General features: G+C 42.5%; 1 protein-coding gene across 2 annotated transcripts; it reads left to right on the forward strand.

Annotated features, from left to right (window-relative positions):
* The first annotated feature begins 1059 nt into the window (after positions 1-1059).
* On the forward strand, positions 1060-18048 carry LOC112258095 (voltage-dependent anion-selective channel protein 1-like). Of its 2 annotated transcripts, none has more exons than XM_024432205.2 (9): positions 1060-1275; positions 4722-4791; positions 5701-5750; positions 7985-8137; positions 8525-8577; positions 8810-9037; positions 13214-13364; positions 13550-13607; positions 17045-18048. In XM_024432205.2, the coding sequence occupies exons 2-9, from the start codon at positions 4725-4727 to the stop codon at positions 17134-17136; spliced, it is 852 nt and encodes a 283-aa protein (XP_024287973.1). In that variant the 5' UTR covers positions 1060-1275; positions 4722-4724; the 3' UTR covers positions 17137-18048. The 2 variants fall into 2 exon arrangements, with proteins under 2 accessions (XP_024287973.1, XP_024287972.1); XM_024432204.2 differs by lacking the exon at positions 1060-1275 and adding an exon at positions 3427-3726.
* The last annotated feature ends 82 nt before the right edge of the window (positions 18049-18130 follow it).

Here is an 18130-nt window from a genome sequence, read left to right on the forward strand (position 1 = left end):
AGCTCAAAGCCTCTTCCATTCCTTCATTCAGTTTGCGGCCTCTCCTTTCGTTCTTTGATTAGGCAGTTTCATGGTCTCCTTGTCCTCTGCAGATATTGTAGTGCTACTAACCTTCCTAGAAGCCACTCTAGCACATTAGGGATTGCAAAACAAACGGCTTTCCAAATGTCTTTATTTGTAGGGTATTTTGCCTATTTCGTAGCAGCAAAGATAGAAACATAATTTGATAAAGGGAGACATAATTACCATAGGTGCATATCATAGTTTCGAAGATGAGCATGCTCTCTATTGGCCTAGCTTTGCATTTCTACTTCCTGGGTTACCTGTGTGCCTATAGACACGTACTGTAACCAGCGATTTAATTTATATTAAAAAAATAAAAATAAAAATATAAAAATAAATATATATATATATATATATATATAAATATAAAATATGTTATCTTGAGCATAATATAACTGATCTGACATCAAACGTGAACTGCTATAGACATTGTACACATTGTAGTTATTTTCACTAGATAATACCTGGAGGTATTTGCTGCCAGCTGCACCCTAACTATGACAGAGGAAGTCATGGGGTTTGACAGGGTTCCACACAACCACTTCCACACTATTCTATGAAAACAAGTTACACACTACTTCACAAAAAGCTTTGCACCCATGCTGCCATACACTACACTCATAAGGCTCACAAGAATGCAGAACACAGTATGAAAACCGGCACTGAGGTGATTTGTATATGACAAAAAAAAGTTCAAAATAGCAACTGCATGATAGGGTTACAGATACAAAGGCCTTCACAATATGCACATTTTGAATGTATAAACTGCGTTAAACAGCCAGGATTTGCTGGGGTTACAGATAGTGCCGTACAGAAGTCGACTGTGACGAGTGCTCAACGTCACATCCTGGCTCTTCTCCTATGCAGCGTTGATGCGACATTCCTGCATTCCAGCGATTAGACTACTCGTTGACTATGGACGGTTTTGTTATAAGCACATAATGATGGGGATTGGTGATGAGGTGGGACGAGCTGATTCTAGATCGGTTGTTAAAGGTGGCGGGGTTTGAAGCCTACCGATGACGCGCTATGCGGACGTCAAACGATCAACAGCGCGTGCGCCACCAAGACAACGCCAGAGTCATGCCTCTTTTTTTTCATACGCTTGTTTGACTTCTAGCGTGTGTAACGCTGTTGCACCTCCTCTCACCCTTCCCGTTGTCTAGTTGACAGGAATCTCCTCAGGCAGGATTGGAAAGCACTGACAGAGAGGTATGTTGAAATGAAGCTAATATTGTGGCATATTATGGTGCACTATTGTATCCCTGTTGTGATAGACATAGACCTCTTTCTTGGCTTGAGTCGGAAGAGGTAGCACGCTCATCCACCACGCAACCAGTAACGTTGCGTTAGAAGCTGTCCAGTAGGAGAAATGCTGATCAGCATACAGCTAGCTAGCCTGATGAGTTAGCTCTGTGGCTAGCTGGCTATGTGAACATGGCCTCGAGTAACTAGCTAATAACCTGACGCATTATTATTTGAATTTAATGAGCCTAGGTACTGTTCTCTGCAATTTGATTAAAGTTACTCGCTATAGCCAGCGATCATGTGCAGTGTATGCGCTTGTCCCGCTCTCCACCAATTGCTTGCTAACCTCAGCAGCTAGCTAGTTTTCTACTTCGTTAGCAAGTAAGCTAAAGATGTTCAAGCGCAAGCAGTGATGTGTCTGCCGCGTTGTTGCATAACCCCTTGGACATCATCAGGCAGCCAGGCAGAAGAACTGCTCGTATCAGGCAGCAGGTTGCAGATTATGTGACAACTGTCTGGGAAACATGTACATTGCATTTCCATCTCTCTAGTGCATGTGGAACGTGAAACCACCTGCCTGACACGGGTCTAATGCAACAATGCTAACGTTCTCAATCTCCTATCTCAAGGTCCTTTCAGTCGACGTTCCCTTAATATTTCTGTTCAGGTATGCTTATTTGAAAATTAAACAAAGCAAGAAAATCTAGCTATAGTAAAAGCTATCGTCTGATGAGATTTCATTGACTTTCTGCAATGGAGTATTTCTGTCTCAAGAGGGACCAGAAGGACACATTGTGTGGCTTTCCTTGAAGACCTGGTTATGTAGACTAGTGCATTCCTCAAGACCTTCTCTGTATGGCCTAATATTCTAACCTCTCCCACCAATAATGATCCTCAAAGGTTCAGTGCTCCTCCCTGTGTGTGTATTCTGGAATGCCTGATGTTTGACACTTCCTGTCTCCTACCGTGGTCCCTTTCGAGCGAGTGCCTGTTGGTCACTGAAGGTGGCTTGTATTAAAAACTGAATGCCTTCAACTGAAATGTGCCTAACTCATTTAACCTAACCCCAATGAATCGGAGAGGTGCGGGGGGCTGCCTTAATCGACATCCACGTCTTTGGCGTCAGGGGAACAAATCTGTCGTTCTGCCCCTGAGCAATGCAGATTTTTACCTTGTCAGCTCTGGGATTCGATCCAGAAACCTTTCGGTTACTGGACCAATGCTCTAACCACTAGGCTACCTGCCACCCCACTGAATTTCAAAGCGTGTAGAAATGAGATGTGTAATAATTGGTTTTGATTTTGGGTGAATGCACTAAACCATGCATTTACACTGAACAAAAATATAAACGCAACATGTAAAGTGTTGGTCCTATGTTTCATGAGCTGAAATGAAAGGTCCCAGAAATGTTCCATATGCACATTATTATAATCTTTTTCTTGTTTTGTGCACAAAACTGTTTCCATCACTGTTAGTGAGCATTTCTCCTTTACCAAGATAATCCATCCACCTGACGGGTGTGGCACATCAAGAAGTTGATTTAACAGCCTGATCATTAACAGCCTGATCACTGCACCTTGTGCAGGGAACAATAAAAAAAAGGCCACTCTATAATGTGCAGTTTTGTCACATCACAATGCCACAGATGTCTCAGGTTTTGAGGGAGCATGCAATTGGTATGCTATTGCCAGAGAATTTTTATGTTCATTTCTCTAACATGTACCACCTCCAACATCATTTTTCAGAAACCGTCTCAGGGGAGCTCATCTGCGTGCTCGTCATCCTCACCAGGGTCTTGACCTGACTGAAGTTCGGAATTGTAACCTACTTCAGTGGGCAAATGCTCACCATCGATGGCCACTTGCAAGCTGGAGAAGTGTGCTCTTCACGGATGAATCCCGGTTTCGACTGTACCAGGCAGATGGCAGACAGTGTATATGGCGTTGTGTGGGCGAGCGGTTTGCTGATGTCAACTTTGTGAACAGATAACCCCACCACCACTATGGGGTAATGGTATGGGCAGGCATAAGCTACGAACAACGAACACAATTGGATTTTATCGATGGTAATTTGAATGCACAGAGATACTGTGACAAGATCCTGAGGCACATTGTCGTGAATTCATCCGCTGCCATCACCTCATGTTTCAGCATTATAATGCACGGCCCCATTTCGCAAGGATCTCTACAAAATTCCTGGAAGTGGATGATGTCCCAGTTCTTCCATGGCTTGCATACTTACCAAACATGTCACCCATTGAGCATGCTTGAGATGCTCTAGATCGACGTGTACGCCAATATCCCGCCAATATCCAACGACTTCGCACAGCCATTGAATAGGAATGGGACAACTTTTCACAGGCACAATCAACAACCTTATCAACTCTATGCGAAGGAGATGTATCGGCTACATGAGGCAAATGCTGGTCATACCAGATACTGACTGGTTTTCTGATCCACACCCCTACCTTTTTAGTTTAAGATATCTGTGGCCAACAGATGTCTTTATTCCCAGTCATGTGAAATCCATAGATTAAGGTCTAATTAAAGTATTTCAATTGACTGATTTCCTTATATGAACTGTAACTCAGTAAAATCTTTGAAATTGTTGCATTTAAATTTTTGTTCAGTGTATGACCGGGAGAAAGGTGTAGTAATTATCATTAATATTCTATTAAATAGTGTTTGAAGGAAGTGATCGAGGCTGTAGGCTATGTGGCATGCGCTGATGTACAAAATAGCCATTTGGGCTATAGGCTATTCTATTTGCAAATTAGCATTGTGCACATGGGCAGATGGCAAGTGTTCCAGTTTAAGCCTAGTCTTGGATGAAAAAGCACGATCAATGCTGAAATCCTTTTTGGAATCTGCAACAAGCTGATTTTTTCCTCCTGTTACTCAACATTGAAGTCTGCCCACACATTCTCGTATAGTAAGAGTGGAGTTGAGGTCATCTAACAAATATTAAATCACGTCTAACCTTCCATTTAGAAATCACTTATTGATTCATAAGCTGACCCTTCTGTGTTTTGCGTTTTAATTTGGCTGTTAGTCCAGTGTATCAGGTTTGGCTGCTGTTGTGAAATCTCTAGCCTGGCAAGGCAAGCACATCACTCTTTTTCTGATGAGTCAGAGCAAACGGGTTAGTCTGTTCAGGCAGATGTGAGGCATGTCTGCCTGCCCCTCCCCCTACCGGCCCACCCCGTCCATCAATGACCTCAATCCTCTCCCACCTCCTCCCCCACACGCAGTGCTCTCTCCTCAGTTGCTATGTCAGTGAAGGCCTAGCACACTGCTAATGCTTTAGTATGCCATTGCCCCATTGCTATCTCACAGCGCTTTGTGCTAAGCAGTAGCCTAACACAAAGCTGTCTCCTTTTTTTCTTATGATTTTTATTTGATTTTTTACAGATAATGGCCGTTCCTCCTACCTATGTTGACCTTGGCAAGTCCGCCAAGGATGTCTTTACCAAGGGATACGGTGAGCACTGAGCAGTACTACTTTCTACCCACTATTTCCTAGATCATTCTTCAACTCAGCCTTTGCTCCTGTCCTGCAGAGAATCAGGAGTGGACTGTAGTCGTACTAGCCTAGTGTTATAGCCATTTGGTAAACCCTCTAGTTTAGACTGGCTGTCCTTAGGCAGCTTATTGACTGAGAGACACACAGCTGTACTGAGTTATTGAGGTCTAGGCCTTATTGTGGGGATTCCCAGGTAAATCCCCACCAGGCGGGGGTGGGACGACCAGCACACTGCCTCCCAGAGATGGATGGGAAGGAAGCTGGGGCGGTGAACTGTGCCTGACGTGACAATGGACTCCAGTTTAGAAACTAGGGCCGGGAAGATACCAGTATCGCAATACTTGTTAGTATCGTGGCAAGGAAACAAAGCAGATTTAACTTTAACAACAGCCCAAATGTTGGGAAACAAACATCCATTATGTAGTCATCCTGAGTCACATTTCTAAAAGAATATTGTGATACTGGTATTGTCACAGCCCTAGTAGAAACCACATCAAATCAATAAACTCTATCTATCAATGTTATGCAATAGTTGTAATGTGTGATAGCCTAGACTGGTATTTCTCAGAGAGGGATTTATTGAACAGTGGTTTACAGTGCATTCGGAAAGTATTCAGACCCCTTGACCTTTTTCCACATTTTGTTACGTCACTTCATAAGCACTATGTGTTTATGAAGTGATAAAATAAGTCTGCAAGAGACGGCATGCTTATTTTGAAAACAACAGAGGCCATGCGTTAACGGGGATTGCTAGGAATGTTAGTGGAAATAATGAACTGAACAGGAATATATCATCCGTTTAAAAAGCACTCATAGAATATGTTGTAATTACAACAGTTTGATTTCATTTTCTTCCGTGCCTTTCAGGTTTTGGTCTCATCAAGCTGGACTTGAAAACAAAGTCAGATAATGGACTGGTAAGTTTCACTGCAGTCCGTATACCCCTTGAGCCAAAAGAGGTGAACAGGTCAGAGATCCATAGCCGCAGGCAGAACAGTTGAAAATGGAGTAGCAGCACGACCAGGTGGACTGGGGACAGCAAGGAGTCATCAGGCCAGGTAGTCCTGAGGCATGGTCCTAAGGCTCAGGTCCTCCGATAGAGAGAGAATTAGTGAGAGAATTCGAGAGAGCATACTTAAATTCACACAGGACACCGGATAAGACAGGAGAAATACTCCAGATATAACAGCATATAATAGCATCCCGGCACAAACTATTGCAGCGTAAATACTGGAGGCTGAGACGGGAGGGGTCGGGAGACACTATGGCCCCGTTTGACAATACCCCCCCGGACAGGGGCTAACAGGCAGGATATAACCCCACCCACTTTGCCAAAGCACAGCCCCCACACCACTAGAGGGATATCTTCAACCACCAACTTACCATCCTGAGACAAGTCCGAGTATAGCCCACGAAGATCTCCCCCACTGCATAACCCTTCGGTGGGGGTGCCAACCCGGATAGGAAGATCACGTTAGTGACTCATCCCACTCAAGTGATGCACCCCTCCTAGGGATGGCATGGAAGAGCACCAGTAAGCAGTGACTCAGCCCCCGTAATGGCGTTAGAAGCAGAGAATCTCAGTGGAGAGAGGGGAACCGGCCAGGCAGAGACAGCAAGGGTGGTTCGTCGCTCCAGTGCCTTTCCGTTCACCTTCACACTCCTGGGCCAGACTACACTCAATCATAGGACCTACTGAAGAGATGAGTCTTCAATAAAGACTTATGTCGAGACCGAGTCTGCGTCTCTCACATGGGTAGGCAGACCATTCAATAAAAATGGAGCGCTATAGAAGAAAGCTCTGCCTCCAGCTGTTTGCTTAGAAATTCTAGGGACAATTAGGTGTCCTGCGTCTTGTGACCGTAGCGTATGTGTAGGTATGTACGGCAGGACCAAATCGGAAAGATGGGTATGAGCAAGCCCATGTAATGCTTTGGAGGTTAGCAGTAAAACCTTGAAATCAGCCCTTGCCTTAACAGGAAGCCAGTGTAGAGAGGCTAGCACTGGAGTACATTTTTTCGAGTCAAGATTCTAGCAGCCGTGTTTAACACTAACTGAAGTTCATTTAGTGGTTTATCCGGGTAGCCGGAAAGTAGAGCATTGCAGCAGTCTAACCTAGAAGTGACAAAAGCACGGATTCATTTTTCTGCATCATTTTAGGACAAAGCTTCTGATTTTTGCAATGTTACGTAGATGGAAGAAAGCTGTCCTTGATATGTTCGTCATATCAAAAATATGAACAAAAATATAAACGCATCATGAAACAATTTCAACGATTTTACTGCGTTACAGTTGTTATGAGGAAATCCGCCCTAAATCAATGGATTTCACATGTCTGGGAATGCAGATATGCTTCTGTTGGTCACAGATACCATTAAAAAAATGGGACTCACAATGGGCTTAAGGATCTCGTCACGGTATTTCTGTGCATTGAAATTGATCAAATGCATTGGGTTTGTTGTCCATAGCTTATGACTTCCCATGCCATAACTCCTTCCGCCACCATGGGGTACTCTGTTCACAAAATTGACATCAGTAAACCGCTCACCCACACAAGGCCATACACCTGGTCTGCAGTTGTGAGGCCGGTTGAATGTACTGCCAGATTCTCTAAAATGACATTGGAGGCAGCTTATGGTAGAGAAATGAACATTCAATTCTCAGGCAAACGGTCTGGTGGACATTCCTGCAGTCAGCATGCCAATTGCACTCTCCCTCAACTTGAGACATCTGTGTCATTGTGTTGTGACAAAACTGCACATTTTAGAGTAGTCTTTTATTCTCCCCAAAACAAGGTGCATCTGTATAATTATCATGCTGTTTTATAAGCTTCTTGATATGTCACACCTGTCAGATGGAAGAATAAATGCTCACCAGTAGAGAAATAAGCAATTTGTGCGTATATCAAATTTCTGGGATTTTTTTTTTCGGCTCATGAAACATGGAACCAACACTTTACTTGTTGTTTTTATATTTTTCTTCCGTTTAGTTATCTGACTCATCAACACCCGTGAAAGACCTCTCGGATTGTCTCCGTCACTTGTGACGTGCCAATGTGGTCCTCAGCCATCCAAATCCTCACTAATAATGTCTGATGCTAAAATAACATGATCACATCTCACCGCTGACCTCTGTTTGACCCTAATCCCAGGAGTTCACCAGCACGGGCTCTGCCAACACCGAGACCAGCAAAGTGGCCGGCACCCTGGAGACCAAGTACAAGTGGGCCGAACACGGACTGACCTTCACTGAGAAGTGGAACACCGACAACACTCTGGGCACTGAGATCACTCTGGAGGACCAGGTCAGGACTATGTGTTCTTTAGATCAGGGTGTACTCTATTCTGTTTTCTTCAATCTGTCATTGTTTGAAGGGTGCTATAAGCCAATGAGTAATCCCTTCGTGTAAATATAAAAAAGATCAGCAGTCACTGACTTGTTTCACTGATTTTATTATATATTTTAAGACAACATATACATAACTTTGCATGTTTAGTCTTCTTCGTGTGGGAGTCTGTTCCCTATGGGCCCCCCACCCTATTAAGGGGTGAAATGCTCAGAGCAATATACCATTTAATTACGCAACAATGCTTTTTTAATAGTTCTTTCCGTCTGCCTCGGAAATTAATTTACTTATGAATCATTCATGCTTTCTTATCCTCTCCATCTTTCTCTCACCTTCTCCCTTCAGTTGACCAAAGGGCTTAAACTGACGTTTGATTCCTCCTTCTCGCCAAACACTGGGTAAGAAGTGGCTATCCAATTAATTCAGTGAAGGTAGCATTTAATTGTTTCACAATGTTAATTAATTGCAATCAATGATGTCACACAATACATGTTGCCATTTTATTTTGTCCTGCTCAGCTCAATGTAGATTGTTGGATGTATTTGCCATTCTGTCACTTTGATTCCTATATTACCTCATACTCATACAAGTTTTTCCTTCCTTCCATTCCTCTCATATCCCTACCTCCAGCAAGAAGAGTGGTAAGATCAAGACTGGCTACAAGAGGGAGCACATCAACCTGGGGTGTGATGTGGACTACGACATTAACGGGACAGCTGTGCACGGCATGGCGGTGGTGGGCTACGAGGGCTGGCTGGCCGGCTACCAGATGACCTTCGAGGCCGGGAAGAACAGGGTCACCCAGAGCAACTTCGCTGTGGGCTACAAGACCGACGAGTTCCAGCTCCACACAAATGTGTGAGTAGATATATTTAACTAGGCAAGTCAGATAACAACAAATTCTTATGAACAATGACGGCCTACCCCGTCATTGTATAGATGCAAAAATATGGTTCAGGTAGGCCTCCGCGCTTCAGCAAACAATGGAAGTAAGAAGGTGGCTCATCAACACTGACAGTAAGCCAGCGATGGGGCTCAACAACACTGACAGTAAGCCAGCGATGGGGTTTAGGGACCATATTTGTGGTCTTTAAGACCCTTATCCAAAATGATTTACAGTAAAGTATTTTGTATTTTTGGCACACCCCCCAACTTTGTTGTAAGCACCATGCTCCAACCAACTGAGCTTTTTGAACGACTAGTCACTAACACTTTGTTTCCAGCTCTGAACTATGAGAGCTGACTCTGTCTGGACACTAGCAGCCCCAAGCACTTGCTGTCTCTCTGGTCCCCTCAGATGCAGACTGGCAGTTATTTTTTTGTATCCCACAGTGATGGGATTTGTCATAGGGCTTTGTTGGTAGGATAGTATAGGATAGTAAGCTAACCTCCTGCCGCGACCTGGCCTTCCATTCATGATCACTTTTTTGACAAGGTCAATTAGCTCTGAGACATGGCTATTTAATCCTTTGACAGCTGATCCTTGATATACACTGAGTGTACAAAACATTAGGAACACCTGCTCTTTCCATGACAGACTGACCAGGTGAAAGCTATGATCCCTTGTTGATGTCACCTGTTAAATCCACTTCAATCAGTGTAGATGAAGAGGAGACAGGTTAAAGAAGGATTTTTAAGCCTTGAGACAATTGAGACTTGATCTGTGTTCGCATACCCATACGAACATACTGTATACTACATAATGAGTGTATACTACTCACTATATACTTACGTACTCTGTCTACTGGAAGTTGATGCTGTTGCTATGCAACCTCTTGCTTGCTTGTTAGCATAACAAATTACTATCTAGACTTCAGGTGTGTTTGTAAATTCAATCTGGAGTGTCAGAGTGCATTCTGGAGCGCATACTGGAATCTCTGGCCGAGGATTAGGATCTAGGAATGATCCGAGTGTTCTGACCTCACACTGGCAGTCAAGCACCCAAGCTAACTGGCTAGTTGCTTCCAGACACAAATGAGAGAACACCTCACTCTAACCATTTTACTCACCCTAGCAGAGCTGGTTAGGCAGTTATCCAGAGTGTTGGTAACTGTAATGGTGCTGCTGGCAACCATTTAATTACACTTTTTTGCCGACATTTACTGACACAGGCCACATTCAACGGGTGTTGAGCTTTTTGTAAATTCATCAGTTATTCTGCGCTCTGGCACAGTCGACCAGAGTGCTCTGAAATCGGAGTAGGTAGCCAGAGTGAATTTACAGTGACACCCAAACCACTTTACCACTTAGCTAAGCTATAAATGACGTGAAAAATCAAGTGAATAAATGTTGGGTAGTTAGATAGCATAAAGTAAATATACTGGCATGTCCGACTTCTTAGTATCCAACTGACGTTACAGTAGGTAGCTAAACATAGCATATCATTACACCAGTATGTACTGGGTATGCGGTTCGTAAGGATAGCGTAGCTAGCAAATTGTCAGCCAACATAATGTGTAACGTAATTTATTTGAAAAGTAATTACTTTATTACATTGCTCAACATTTTCTTAACATTTGTCATTTGTTAAAGCAACAAATAAATTGGTATCCGCTTTCGTCAGACTTTGGCTGCATATTTTCCGCCATTTTCCTCTGAAAACGTTGTGAAGCAATGCCTATTTTCTGAAGAATTGCATTATGGACCCGAAAAGCACGGAACAAGTGTCCATTGCTTGTATACTTTGTATTTTGGCAAATGTAGTACGACATCTGGGAACTTTGGCATGCTAACTATATCCATACTATGACCAATGATCATATCCAAACTAGAGGTCGACCGATTAATCGGAATGGCCGATTAATTAGGGACGATTTCAAGTTTTCATAACAATCGGAAATCGGTATTTTTGGGCACCCATTTGCCCATGTTTAAAAAATATATATATATATTTTAATGTATTTTTTATACCTTTTTATTTAACTAGGCAAGTCAGTTAAGAACACATTCTTATTTTCAATGACTGACTAGGAACGGTGTGTTAACTGCCTTGTTCAGGGGCAGAACAACAGATTTTCACCTTGTCAGCTCGGGGGATCCAATCTTGCAACCTTATAGTTAACTAGTCCAACGCAATAACGACCTGCCTCTCTGTCGTTGCACTCCACAAGGAGACTGCCTGTGACCCCGAATGCAGTAAGCCAAGGTAAGTTGCTAGCTAGCATTAAACTTATCTTATAAAAAACAATCCATCTTAATCACAAGTTAACTACACATGGTTGATGATATTACTAGATAGTATCTAGCGTGTCCTGCGTTGCATACAAGTATCTGACTGAGCGGTGGTAGGCAGAAGCAGGCGCGTAAACATGAATTCAAACAGCACTTTCTTGAAAAAAATAAAAAATAATGTTTACCCCTTTTTCTCCCCAATTTCGTGTTATCCAATTGTTTAGTAGCTACTATCTTGTCTCATCGCTACAACTCCCGTACAGGCTCGGGAGAGACGAAGGTTGAAAGTCATGCGTCTTCCGATACCCAACCCAACCTTCTTAACACAGCGCGCATCCAACCCGGACGCCAGCCGCACCAATGTGTCGGATGGAACACCGTGCACCTGGCAACCTTGGTTAGCGCGCACTGCGCCTGGCCCGCCATAGGAGTCGCTGGTGCGCGATGAGACAAGGATATCCCTACCAGCCAAACCCTAACCCAGACGACGCTAGGCCAATTGTGCGTCGCCGGTTACGACAGAGCCTGGGCGCGAACCACTGCGCCACCCGGGAGGCCCTCCAAACAGCACTTTCTTTGCGTTTTGCCAGCAGCTCTTTGTTGTGCGTCAAGCATTGCGCTGTTTAGGACTTCATGCCTATCAACTCCCGAGATGAGGCTGGTGTGACCGAAGTGAAATGGCTGGCTAGTTAGCGCGCGCTAATAGCGTTTCAAACGTCACTCGCTCTGAGCCTTCTAGTAGTTGTTCCCCTTGTTCTGCATGGGTAATGCTGCTTCGATGGTGGCTGTTGTCGTTGTGTTGCTGGTTCGAACCCAGGGAGGAGCGAGGAGAGGGACGGAAGCTATGCTGTTACACTGGCAATACTAAAGTGCCCATAAGAACATCCAATAGTCAAAGGTTAATGAAATACAAATGGTATAGAGGGAAATAGTCCTATAATAACTACAACCTAAAACTTCTTACCTGGGAATATTGAAGACTCATGTTAAAAGGAACCACCAGCTTTCATATGTTCTCATGTTTTGAGCAAGGAACTTAAATGTTAGCTTTCTTATATGGCACATATTGCACTTTTACTTTCTTCTCCAACACTTTGTTTTTGCATTATTTACATGAAATTGAACATGTTTCATTATTTACTTGAGGCTAAATTGATTTTATTGATGTATTATATTAAGTTAAAATAAGTGTTCATTCAGTATTGTTGTAATTGTCATTATTACAAATACAACTTTAAAAATCGTCCGATTTAATCGGCGTTGAAAAATCATAATCGGTCGACCTCTAATACAAACACTTATGGATTGTGTATGTGAGCTGTTCAGAGGGTGAATGGGAAAGACAAAAGATTTAAGTGCCTTTGAACAGGGTATGGTAGTAGGTGCCAGGCGCACTGATTTGAGTGTGTCAAGAACTGCAACGCTGCTGTTTTTTTCATGCTCAACATTTTCCCGTGTGTATCAAGAATGGCTCAACACCCAAAGGATATCCAGCCGACTCGACACAACTGTGGGAGGAATCGATGTCAACATGGGCCAGCATCCCGGAGGAACGCTTTCGACACCTTGTAGAGTCCGTGCCCTAACGAATTGAGACCTTTTCTGGGGGCAAAAGGGGGTTGTAACTCAATATTAGAAAGTTGTTCCTAATGTTTTGTACCCTCAGTTTGCTAGTTTAGACTGTGAATATTAATCTTCTGATTGCAGTTCATGTGATATTTGGTAGTTGTAACAGTTCTCGTTTCAGTTTTTTTGTTGAACATGAATACTGGAATGAATAGTGATGTTGCAATATACTTGCATACATGTTAGTTCCCCATTCTCATAGTAATAATGGCCAACCGTTTTTTCCCCTTATGACAGAAATGACGGCACCGAGTTCGGGGGCTCCATCTACCAGAAGGTGAACGACCAGCTGGAGACAGCAGTCAACCTGGCCTGGACCGCTGGCAACAGCAACACCCACTTTGGCATTGCAGCCAAGTACCAGATTGATGCCGACGCATCTTTCTCGGTAAGGGGCCACTCTAGCTAGTCCTCTTACTGGCTGAGACATGACCTCCACCTGGGGTCACATTCAGGGGACGGGTAGAGGGAGTTACTAGGCTAGTAAGTTTAAAATTATCTGTGGAAGTATTGTTGAGTACATTTTGAGTCCTATTTTTAATCCTGTTTCTAATCTATACATTTCTCCAACAGGCCAGAGTGAACAACTCTAGCCTTGTGGGCCTGGGATACACTCAGACTCTGAAGCCTGGTTCGTAATTTTAAAACGTTTTATTAAAATGTTTTGCGAAATATTATTTTTCTCCATGCCAGTGTAGATTAAATGTGCAGTTGAAATACCTTTCTACTGTATTTTGGGAAGAAATGACAGAACAGCAGCGTGCACTTGATCTTTGATCTCCTCAGCCAGTCAATGGACCCTGATCTTGTCACTAGGGCTGTTGCGGTGACCGTATAACCACCACTCCAACGGTCACGAGTAATGAAGGCAGGCAAATTCCACATGACTGTTTAGTCACGGTAATTAGGCTTCTCCAAGCTTTGATGTTGCTAATGGTCATTAGTAGCCTACCAAACTTGCTAACTGCCTCGTTCTCAGCGCCCTATTGTCCCTTTAATCATTCTGATATCAGTGCAAATGTATTTGAAAATCTAATCAAACACTTCTTGAGAGCCCATGAGCTCATGTTGCGCAACATTTCAATAGAGTGATGGCCTCTATTAAAAAGAGGAGCATCAGCTTTCTATAGGCTAGGCCTATTATATTTATTTCTCAACTTCCCTAATATTAATGTTTATATTTACAACAGGAGTATAGCCTACCTGGCTGGCATGAAAATAAACCACAGGGAAAAGCGTCCTCCATTCCCAAATCAAATGTATTTGTCACATACACATGGTTAGCAGATGTTAATGCAAGTGTAGCGAAATGCTTGTGCTTCTAGTTCCGACAATGCAGTAATAACCAACGAGTAATCTAACCTAACAATTCCAAAACTACTACCTTAAACACAAGCGTAAAGAGATAAAGAATATGTACATAAAGATATATGAATGAGTGATGGTACAGAATGGCATAGGCAAGATGCAGTAGATGGTATCGAGTACAGTATATACATATGAGATGAGTAATGTAGGGCATGTAAACAAAGTGGCATAGTTTAAAGTGGCTAGTGATACATGTATTACATAAAGATGCAGTAGATGATATAGACTACAGTATACATATACATATGAGATGAGTAATGTAAGGTATGTAAACATATTTAGTAGCATTGTTTAAAGTGGCTAGTGATATATTTTACATCAATTTCCATCAATTCCCATTATTAAAGTGGCTGGAGTTGAGTCGGTGTGTTGGCAGCAGCCACTCAATGTTAGTGGTGGCTGTTTAACAGTCTGATGGCCTTGAGATAGAAGCTGTTTTTCAGTCTCTCGGTCCCTGCTTTGATGCACCTGTACTGACCTCGCCTTCTGGATGATAGCGGGGTGAACAGGCAGTGGCTCGGGTGGTTGTTGTCCTTGATGATCTTTATGGCCTTCCTGTGACACCGGGTGGTGAAGGTGTCCTGGAGAGCAGGTAGTTTGCCCCCGGTGATGCGTTGTGCAGACCTCACTACCCTCTGGAGAGCCCTTACTGTGGTGGGCGGAGCAGTTGCCTTACCAGGCGGTGATACAGCCCGACAGGATGCTCTCGATTGTGCATCTGTAGAAGTTTTTGAGTGCTTTTGGTGATAAGCCGAATTTCTTCAGCCTCCTGAGGTTGAAGAGGCGCTGCTGCGCCTTCTTCACGACGCTGTCTGTGTGGGTGGACCAATTTAGTTTGTCCGTGATGTGTACGCCGAGGAACTTAACTTAATACCCTCTCCACTACTGTCCATCGATGTGGATAGGGGGGGGTGCTTCCTCTGCTGTTTCCTGAAGTCCACAATCATCTCCTTTGTTTTGTTGACATTGAGTGTTAGGTTATTTTCCTGACACCACACTCCGAGGGCCCACACCTCCTCCCTGTAGGCCGTCTCGTCGTTGTTGGTAATCAAGCATACCACTGTAGTGTCGTCCGCAAACTTGACGATTGAATTGGAGGAGTGCATGGCCACACAGTCGTGGGTGAACAGGGAGTACAGGAGAGGGCTCAGAACGCACCCTTGTGGGCTATTTAAGTGCGTAGATTCCATGTATTTTTTTCCTGCTGCGCCTGTTTCGATACAGGGGCATGATAAGGATCCATTCACATATTATTCAGTATATGTAAAGATGAGATTAAGTCAATAATAGTCTGATGGGTGACAATGTTGGCCTATCACTTGTGAATTATATATTATCCATTTTTGTGTGACTTTTTCGAATCAGTCGCACACCTCATGTAGCCTAGCCCATAGGCCTATATGTTTTAATAAGGTTTGTATCACAACTTAAGAGAACAAATAACTTCTTAAAATGAAGCACATTAATCTGCTTTACAAGGGGTGTAGAGCCTAACACATACATAAGCAGCACGTGGGTTTCAAGTTTGGGGAAGATCATTTTCACCATAAAAATGCACTTTTTATAATAAAATAATTGCATTTGTGGTCACTTGATAATGGTGTTTTCTGTTAATGGAACATTTGCTCTTATAGCCTACTACCATGTGCACATTGCTGCGCCTATAATGTGAAGAAATAGCCTAATAGTTTATCAACATTTAAAGCTAAACGTTCTGATTTGTTGCGTCAGCCACAAAAAAAGGTTTTTTTGATGCAAGTGGTTGTATTAATTTTGGATCTATCGAATCCCACAACTGTCTCAGACTGTTTGGAATATTTTTTTCTCACTTAGAATATAATAGGTCAATCTTTTTACGATGGGGAATGGTATATTGACATTGGATAGTGCTTTTGCTGTTCGTTAGGCATACTCATCTTGTTGGCTGACGAAAAGTAAATGTGGACAGTTCTTCCAATATCTTCAATATGCACCTCGGAATTGGATATGGACGCGTGCAGTTGTGTCCCCGATGTGTCTATCTTCACTTGTAGCCTGTGAGAAAGACCCGATCACGTGATGGAGTGCGCATCATTAGTCGCATCATGCAGCCTTACAATGTTTTAAAAATCAAACATATACCCGTATGTTTGTAGAACAACTAAAGTTATATTAATAACTGTAAATTAAGCATATAGGAGTACCTATTTCTTTGTTAACCGCTCAACACAGAATAGCCGCATGTGCGCACTCCCTCAAATCGTTTGGGAGAAAATATCCAATTTTATTCAGCTTTTTTCAATTGCATTCTTCATACTATAAAATACAAATAATGCCACCCGAATTCTTAGCAAATCTTGTCTGCTAAATGAACTAGTGTAGCCTATAGCCATTTGGCATAGCCAGATCAGGACCTAACATAAGGGCAACTCAGAGTATGCTATTCTGTTCTTCTGAAATAGATTACATTTTATTCATATCATGCTTCTTTAGATCTGTATAAAATAAATAATGGATGTATTGTGAAGGTGTAGGCTATGTTACATGGATTTATTAGACTTTTTTAAAATGTAGATGTTCCAAAGGTCTGGAAGCCAGGAGATGCTAAATGTTAATTTTACATTAACTTGACAGTTACCGGCTGACGAAATTTCATGAACACTACAGCTGAACTTGTTACTCCCCCTTGTTGGTGTATTGTCTCTGTCTCTCTGTCTACAGGCATTAAGCTGACCCTTTCTGCTCTCCTGGATGGGAAAAACATTAACACCGGTGGGCACAAGCTCGGCCTTGGCCTAGAGTTTGAGGCATAAGAAGGCAAGGAACACAACAACAACCCCAAACCTTTTACAACAACCAAATATTTTATTGAAATAGCTATCCTCACAACCTTGTTTCCCTTACAGTAGATGTGCTTTGGTTGAGGTGAGGCGGCACACGTGGTGAAATCGCACTACAGTTGATATTCCACTTTTACAGGACCATTTCAGATAAAATATTTTGGAATACAGGGCCCAGTTTAGAATAAAACTAAGATGTTTTAATGGTCGGCAAAATGTAAAAATGATAAAGGTCTGTTAAGGTCTCATGTAAACACAAATTTATTTATATATATTTTCAAAGCGGATAAGAGAAAATAAGATACTGTAGATAAAAAAAAATTCAAGGATTTGGTAAACATACAGTTTACTTTTTGTCCACATGGTGGGGCTGTTGCATTAAACAGATCACTGGAACTGGATTACAACATAAACATTCCTTGGTCAAGGTGAAATATTCCTCTGTACTGGAGAGCTCTCTCCTTGTAAACCCTCTGACAAAGAAGGGAAGTGTCTAAGATATTATATTATTATGGGATGGGTAAGTGGTCCTTCACCTAAGCAGCATTAGCTGTAAGGCACTAACTACTTTTTGGGAATATGGGGCCATTTAGGATCAAACTTGTTTTTGACTCGACTGTCGGTGTATTTGGTGTGAATTATTTTTTATTACATATAGCAAAAATATATTAACAATGTTCTTGAATACTTAACCTGTCTGTGAAGTTTAAGGCAAACCTCAATTGTTCCCAAATAGAAAGGTAACCTGTCCTGCACACTATACAACATCCCTCTTAACACAAATTATTTTACAAGGAATGTTAGTCTTCCGATGATGGTGTTGGAACAGACAAACTCTGTGTACCTGACGTTGTTACTCCGTTAAATAAAGAACAACATCTTGAATGCCTCTGTGCTTTTCTTCCCACACATAATGCAATGATAATGGAAATAAAGCCTTGGATTTGCTGTAGGCCTATATTCATAT

The sequence above is a fragment of the Oncorhynchus tshawytscha genome, linkage group LG09, assembly GCF_018296145.1.
Source record: "Oncorhynchus tshawytscha isolate Ot180627B linkage group LG09, Otsh_v2.0, whole genome shotgun sequence".
Taxonomy (NCBI): Eukaryota; Metazoa; Chordata; class Actinopteri; order Salmoniformes; family Salmonidae; genus Oncorhynchus; species Oncorhynchus tshawytscha.

Bases quoted from the DNA above. Each gene is read 5' to 3' on its own strand.
- LOC112258095 (XM_024432204.2), top strand. The intron at 5,751-7,984 runs GTAAGTTTCACT...CCCTAATCCCAG, and splicing joins CAAAGTCAGATAATGGACTG to GAGTTCACCAGCACGGGCTC. The intron at 9,038-13,213 runs GTGAGTAGATAT...CCCTTATGACAG, and splicing joins TTCCAGCTCCACACAAATGT to AAATGACGGCACCGAGTTCG.